The 8,145-nt window shown below is 41.2% G+C and overlaps 1 protein-coding gene across 3 annotated transcripts in view; it reads right to left on the bottom strand.

Annotated features, from left to right (window-relative positions):
* Nucleotides 1-493: 493 nt before the first annotated feature.
* CEP44 (centrosomal protein 44) overlaps nucleotides 494-8,145 on the bottom strand; it is a 319,162-nt gene continuing 311,510 nt past the window's right edge. For all 3 annotated transcript variants that reach the window (XM_086962444.1, XM_086962443.1, XM_086962445.1), the window contains exon 11: nucleotides 494-674. In XM_086962444.1, the coding sequence (XP_086818570.1) occupies nucleotides 626-674 (49 nt within the window). In that variant the 3' untranslated portion in view covers nucleotides 494-625. The remainder of the gene's footprint in view (nucleotides 675-8,145) is intronic.

Below are 8,145 nucleotides of genomic sequence, written 5' to 3'. Positions count from 1 at the left end.
TAGCAGCTGTACTAAGGCTGTTGGTAATGACCTAAAAAGAACACCTGTGTGAAAAAAAGTTAGACCTCTATAGGTCAGTTTCGCACTCAAATACAGACTTCATTTAAAGAAAGATTATTGCTGTTAAAAAAAAAATTGATTGCTTTCTACATATAATGCATGTATGAGAAATTAAATATGTAATGAGCCTTCTTCAGATGTATAATACCATGTCAAAAGCATTATAATGCAATGCAAACACTAGACTGACATACAAAACATCAAATAGCATGTGGACAGAGAGTAATTCTCCCCTGCAGCCCTATCTACGTTTACTTTAAAGAATTAGAGGCAACATACTCTGGACACAGGTGAGGTGTTATGGCGGAGGTTAAAAAAAAGCTGCCATATTGTGTCGCACTAAGTGATAAATGTTTCTTAAATAATTGCTTAAATAGCAAAGGTGTGCCTCAAACGAAAACCTGCATAAAGAGGGATAATTAGTATTTAAATATAAACGTATTTAAAATAGATTTATTTTGGTAAAATAAAGGTAACATTAAGCACAAACCAGATCAACACCACAATCTCATAATTTTACATCTACAGATTTACAAAAAAACAGAAAAGGTCCTTTTCCGAAATTTTAAGAGGGATGATTGGAATATTTCAATAAATCTGATGTTTCTTCAATCCTAAAAATAGAAATGTACATGAATGATTAATTAGCACACATTCTGACAGTACAAAATGTAATACAAACCACAATGTTATGAAACCTATAAACTGCCCAGTCTTAAATAATCCTAGCTCTCCGTTAGGAGTAGGTTTAAAATCAAACATTCTAGAACAAGTCATATAACAATTTGCATTTTATAATAATCGCACAGTAAAAATGCCGAAAGTAAAAAGCATTTTATGTTTTTAACAGCCAATCAGAAATACAATTTTTAACACAAAATATATTCAGCTTAAAGCCTAAAAAATAAATGAAATTGCAAAATATAAGCGTCACACTTAACACAGAGAAATGCTAATACATATCCTTTAGGATGTTCCAGTGCTTCACTGCCCAGCCTTTGATAGCCACCTTTTAAGGTATCAGCATAAAATAAGTTTTAAAAACATAAGTTACAAAAGTATCAAAACAGTAGTAAAAAAAGAGCGATTTTTATTAGTTAGTGTAAGTGCACTGTGCCAAAGTTAAGCAGTGCCATAGTCTTGAAGAGCATTTCAAGTGCCAGAAGTGTCAACTTCTTGAAATGCAAAGCAAAAAACGCTTATGGAAAATCATTATTATTCTACCAAATAGAATTAGCTATTTTTTTCCGGGTTCGAGAACCCCTCACTGATGTCCATTTCCCCCGTTCATGAGTTCCTCCCTCCCTTTTTAACGGAACTGAGGGCTATAACAGTAAATGGCAGGCTGTGCTGCAATCGTCCAAGTCCCAGTGCTGGTTCGTATAGTGAACAGCCCACCTGTAGGATTACGCAAGGGGAGTTTTTATTAACCTTGGTCACCTCGCCCTTTACCCTGATGCAGAGGTCAGACCCGGGACCAGGGTTCAATTCTCGACGCGGCAGGGTCTTGAGCTCAAAATGTCCACGGACTCGATAATTCTCGCCTCGGTGCCTACTCGAATCATGGGTTCACACTCTGCAACCCTGGGCAATAGCTTGCTTAATTTCCACTATGGCTCCACCGCTATGGGATGCCTGGTCTTCACCTTGGGGATGCCCAGTAGGGGTTATCTCGCAGGGAATGCCAGGATGGGTTCCCAAAGCAAGCGCTAAGAGACCTGTCGGTGATTTGGCGCTATATAAATCGAAATTAACATAACATAACAAGTATTTTTGGTCTTAAAGGGCCAAGCCTCCACCTTTCTGAGCTTTTCAATTCTGCCGTTGTCATCTTAAGACTGACTTTTCTTTGTTTTGATATTTCGCTGAGGAATCCTGCCAGTCATATAGTTATCTTGGGAAAATGTTTCATCAAAGTACTGAAGTTGGGGCAAGTCTGCCCCTTAAATGGTTCCACAAACAGTTAGTTGCCCTCTTAAGCGACTGATGAAACTAGCATAGCAATAGAAAATGTTGAAGGGATTCCTATTCACCCATCTTGAACATGCGTGTCACAAGTGGATGTCACCAGTGGACTTCCAGATCCTCACAGGCTTTTATTGGGTGGTAAGGGATTGCTTTTGGCTAGCTAAAAAAAATATTGTTCCCGTTTGAAATCAGCTGTATAATGTATGGTTGCAATATAGGAGGGAAGTTAAACATTTATTTTACTGGATAAGCACAGTTTGCCAAGTGCTTGTTTACGGTTTTATTTTCAAAACATGCTTTACTGTTTTCAATTTGATATGCGGCATAAGGTCATGTTTAGGTGTGACCTTCGAACAGGATATTTCTCAGAAATTATAACCGATATGAAATACGGATATTTTTCGCCCAGCAGCTCCGACAAGATTATTTGCATGGGACATTTGATACTTGGCAGCATAATATGCTGGACTCTTTCGGTGGTCGATAGGAAGTTGCATCAGATGTCAATACAACATCTGAAGTACTCTCTGCTGCCCTCAAGTGCTTCTACTTTGAGATGTTTCAGTTCACTGTGTACTATACGAATAGCTTTGGTGCATGTCTGCAGTTCAGCTCAATAAGCTACAAAGCACAAGTTACTCACCTTCAGTAATGATATATCTGTAAGAAACAGTAGTTAGTGTTAGATTCCTTGCCGCCCCACCCATCCTCCTCATTCTGCAAACCAATATCTAGGGTTAAGGTATCGCCCTTTGAGGGCCCTAGTTTCTTGACACCAGTGTCGGTCTCTGGCATGGCTCTGCGTTCCTGGCGCAGAAAGCTATGTACAAGAACTGACGTCAGCGAGCAAGGGCGGCGTCCCAGTACTCCGACGTCATCCCGGCACAGACGATGGACGCGGAGCCGTAGACGACGCCTACCGACGCGCAGAGGTACTGCTATGCAAAACTTTCCAGATCCAGTATGACGCCTGGGGATATGCTAAGGTAAGGAATCTAAAACTAAACTGTTTCTTTCAGATACAGTCTTTAATTTGGATGGATTTATTAAAAAAACATAGGCAATGCTCTTTGTGCATTAGTTGGATGTGTTCACACTTTCCATTCATCATCAATGCTTCAGTGTTCACGGTCTGTTCGCTGGTGATAGTTACATGGCTTGACACAATTTGATGGTTTATGTTGTATGAAATAAGTATGCTATAGCCATAGTGAAACCCTTTTACAAAATCCTACTAATTGAACAAAATGAAAATCTGTATGATTGCTGTGTCTTTCTTGTAGCATTTTTCTTTCATATGGTAGTCTGTTTCATAAAACATATAACGTTGTAGCTAGGGCGTTATTATTCATGTACATGTTTAAGGAGTCCACCCTCTGCTTGGAATGCAACCCCTTGCTTGTATAAAGCCCTACATCGTTGGCAGTGCTCGCTACAGACTAATTTGAGGTTGCACATCATTCAACTCCTCCTCCTCCGACTTGTTACTCACTTCGAGTTTTTTAACGATATTTATGTATAAAATTAAATTATTTTTAATTGTTCGTCATTGAAACAAAATATCTGGGTATAACTTGTTTCCCCAGTATACGAGTTGTTATATGACTTTTCTAGAGACCTTTGTTCCTCAACGACAGTAGCTACCCTGGTCTCTTGATAAATATGGGTTTCCCTTGCATTCTCTTAACAACTTGACAAACAGGTGGCAATTTCCCAGTCATTGATGTTGACAAGGAACAATTACATTTTTCATACCTGGACTTTTGTCTGGTTTCCCTTGGGAAGAGTGAGCTCTGGTAGAAGCCCCCTCTCCATGCCCCTCAGACCTGTAGGACATGAACTCTTGTCACCTGTGCTCGTCTTCTTTAAGTCCAGGGAGGTGAACATTCTTCCTGTCCATAAAGGTCATATTTGATAGCTTTTGACAATGGGGACACATTTCCAGACAATGGGAGCCTGAGAGACAGACTACACAGGTGTTGTGTGGGTCAGTCAGCTTCTACCCATCACAGGAAGGTTATTTCACAAAGAGAGTTTGTATTTCCCTCTGAAAAGAACAGTCTTTTCTGTCAGTAAACAGAAAATACATACGCCAGACATACACAGACATTGAGTGAAAAACCTTTATTAGAGAAGGTTTGAAAAGATTTTTGGAGCTTTACAAGTATACGACATTTAACATTTAACATCTCTACCTCCAGTACAATTCTTTTTTATGAAAAACCATTGCCAATAATACATGAACATGCTTCCTCTCATGGGACTTAATGTGACAATTATTGCTACACTTTTTTGTGATACACTCAGATGGAATTCCATTATAGATGTAATACAGGGATGGGTTTCACATTTTGAAATAGCTCCATTGAAGTCAAAAGGCGGATTTGCTGTTATGACGAAACACGTATTGGCTTAATGTGAAAATGAAGTGATGTGGGATCGTAGTTACAAGAAGCCTATGGATCTGCTCGGGAAATTACAATAAAGAATTCAAGATTATTACAGGACTTGATTATTGAATTTTCTACAACTTAGGTTGCGCTGGAGTGTTTTTTTGTTTATTAAAGGAATCTGGGCGGTTTCTTTAAAAGTGCAGGTGGCCTCTTTTCTCTCCCTTTGAGCACCAATTTTATGAGCTACTTGTCTGCGATTTACAACTTTGGGTACACGAAGGAATGCACCTTCAGCGTCTAGAGACATCTTGATTGATCAAATCATTATTTTTATTATTTCTCAATAGAGCTGTTGGATTTTTGACCAATATTTAGCAAAATTACATTTAAGAAAGTTTAGTTTTCCCTGCCTGAAGCTCATGGAGGCTAATTTGCATTAGCCTGTCAGCAGCTGCTAGTGCTTGACCTCAAGGAGGCGTGGAAACTGCTCCTGGAGCAGGATAATGTCTTACTTCTGCTGGGTTGGGGGTGAGGTATGTTAAATCTATCAGCTCAGGAAAATTAACAGGGAGGGTCAAATACTTTAATCTATTTCAAAGGAGCTATGGTGAGGCCGGCCCATTCATAGTTAAATGTAGGGGAGACCCAAGGAAGGTAAGGCCTTTGTTCTTTCGACCTTCTGCAGCCAGTTGGACACCAGCCCAGTGGGAGTGAGCTGGTCCTAGAACCAGTTTGGTGTAGCTGAGCAGGAGGGTGCTGTTAATTTGCCTGAACATACCCTTCTGCAGGCCAACAGGCATAAGATGCCCATGCCCTCATGGATTTCCTTTAGAAGAGTGCACTATAGCGTAGTTTGAAGCAAGGCAAACAGGAGGTGCTGTAAAAGTGGATGGGGTGTCCCTGAGAACTTTTCCTCCATCACTTAAGGAGTGTTCAGGATCTGAACCTACCTGCTAGCAATTAAACTGTACAAAAACAGACCTCACTACCGGCTTCCCAGATTACTTTCTGGAACTGCTCAAGAGTAGAAGAGGACAGAGCCTGCTGTCTGAAACTTGTGAGGAAATAATAAGGGCTGAACCCGCTCCCACTTGTACCAAGGATTTAGAGGTGGACTCCAAGGGTCATTTGGCTGCCCTCCTGAGGGTCTCAAGGATATAACAAACTGCAAGATAGCTTTTTTTCCTGGAGTGACCAGTGACAACTGGAAGAGGATTGTACCCAGCTGAGGTAGTCTGCTGGTATTAACCCTGCCGCTAAAGTCCTGTCCTGGAGGTCTTGGGAGCCTTGGTGCGGTACAGGCATTATACTTAAATATCTGAAAATACAGGATTTCTAGACCTCCGGAGGGTCGGGACCAATCACCCAAGTCTATCTACCGGTGGCGTGACCTCGCTGAGCAAGACCTTTGTGGCAAGCCTAATCCCATTACAGTGTGCCTGTCCCAGATACAGCCTGCTGCTGTGCCCCAATGGGGAAATCCAAGCTCAAAAAAACGAAATTAAGTCTGAAGATATAAATCTTGACCCGGTGAAGGACCCAAAATTATCCGGTCAAGGAGAAGACTTCCCAGGGTATTAAATATGACTTTTCCCACCAAAAAACTTCAGTAGGGACACACCTACCAGTCATCGAAGGAACTTTGCTGTGGGTGGTGTGGAGTGCAAAAAAACGATGGATTTAGGCCCAGATCTTTGTAATGGGGTGAATGTAAGACATTGTTCTGCATTCTGTCCATCTACTGTGTTTTTTGCAACTTTGCTGGATATAGCCTACTGCCTCGCTTCACTGGAAGATTTTGGCTTCTTTTTCAGAGGTCAAGTCAGAACGTTAAAAGTTTGAACAGGATGACCCTGCTAGGTGCATCTGACACGTGCTTCGTCACACTCATCTTGAAATCACACCCACGTCTGGGTTCACCCATGAACAGTAATTTCTATTAGAAGGTACGTTTTTCTTGGAGCTTTTTCTCTGAAATGTTATTACACCGATATCGCTGTTCCCCTTTTTGCACCTTTGTCATTTTGGTGTCATTTTATTTTTTTTATATTTTCCCTTTTTCTATAAATTGGAGTGTGATTTTTGTTGAGTCCTGTTTTAATTTTTGTAACTTTTTTTTTTTTTAATCCTCATCTGCCCGACACACGTTCCTTAGATGCAAAGAAAACAACCCAACCACCTCACTGCCATTGGGAGCCTGGCCCTGGAAATTGAGCCGCTACACAAACTAGGCAGAAATTATTACGAGTTGGTAGGACCACAATACTGAACCATAGAGTAAGTGGGCATAATCATCGGATCTTGGGGGGGGGGGGGAACCCCAAGGAGGCGAAGAAAGCTTCACTTCCAATCTGTCAAAAGTTTCCAAAATGTGAGGTTCTGGACTCTACAAGTTCTTTTCAAATCTACCTTAGATGTTTCATAGAGTGAGGTTAGCCACGCAGAGTAAGTGGGGGGGATGGTATCCACCCGGTGCATACATATCTGCCGTCTTGCCAACAGGATAGCATAGAATAAAAAAGACCGCGCTGCCCCAGTGATATTCTGGTCGAACCCAAAGATGACAAGAGGTAGAGTTAAGGGAATGTTGGTCTTAAGAATTGAATCTAAAGTGGCTTTAATCTCCTTCCAAAAGGCAGATATATGGGGGCATTCCCAAAACATATGTGTATCAGAGGCTGCTAGCAGTTGGCATTTATTACAGCATTTCCCCTCCTGATATTTAGATAAACATAAAGGGGAGAGATATGCCCGGTGTAAGGTAAACAGATGATTTCGTCTAAGCCAGGCAGGTTTGACTAGTTTGTACAAAAGAGAAAAGGATTTTATCCACAAGTCCTCATCTAATGCCACAATTTCTCTTCCCTATAGCTCCATTGGGAGATTGAAATCCCCATCTATCTCTTCCAATATGGACCAATACCAAAGAGCCACCTCCTTACCTCCTGTCTGTTTTTCTACTAAATTTTGTTCTAGGGGGCTAAGTCTCCCGATATTAGGATTTTTCCTGATTAATTCTCTGGCCCAGCTACTGATTTGTATGTATTTAAATCTTGACAGAGTCGGCCCTACTTTCTCCCTAAGCTCCTCCCACTCTATCAAGATGCCTCCAGATATCAATTCACCCCATCTTGAAAACCCAGCTGTAATTAGGGGGGTTGCCAGAGAGTCTTGCAGGCACAATGGGAGCCCAGGAGAGTCCCATATCTGAGCATAGTTAGAATAGTATGCCAGCCCCACTCTACGTTTAATTTGTACCCATGACTTCAATTGTGTTAACAGAGTCTTCAGCCTCACCTTTTTGAAGAACTTTTGGTCTCCAAACTTAAATAGAAACCCGTCTAGCAGGAGATTTGCCCCTACCAGCATTGCCTTAAACAATCTCCCATTTGAAGAGAGATCTGGTGACTTCAGGAGCATTCTTGAGTGGGAGAGCTGGAATGCCCAAGAGTAGTACTGCAAGTCTGGGAGGGCCAACCCACCTTTTTCCCTCTTCCTCCTTAATTTTTTCCAGGCCAACCTAGTAGCTTTATTGCCCCAAATGAAGGAATTTATTTCTTGCTGGCACTTAAGAAGTTGCTTGGAGTCAAAAGCAAAGGGAATCGAATTGAAAATAAATGTCAGTTTCGGAAGGATAGACATTTTTACAATGTTGACTTTCTCAAAAATTGATAGTCGAAGACCCGCCCAGGATCTCAATAGGGCCCTACATTCTCTGGAGACC

This window comes from Lissotriton vulgaris, chromosome 3_1 (assembly GCF_964263255.1).
Source record: "Lissotriton vulgaris chromosome 3_1, aLisVul1.2, whole genome shotgun sequence".
Taxonomy (NCBI): domain Eukaryota; kingdom Metazoa; phylum Chordata; class Amphibia; order Caudata; family Salamandridae; genus Lissotriton; species Lissotriton vulgaris.
Note: the sequence above shows the minus strand (reverse complement) of the source record. Positions and strands in the feature narration are given on the sequence as shown.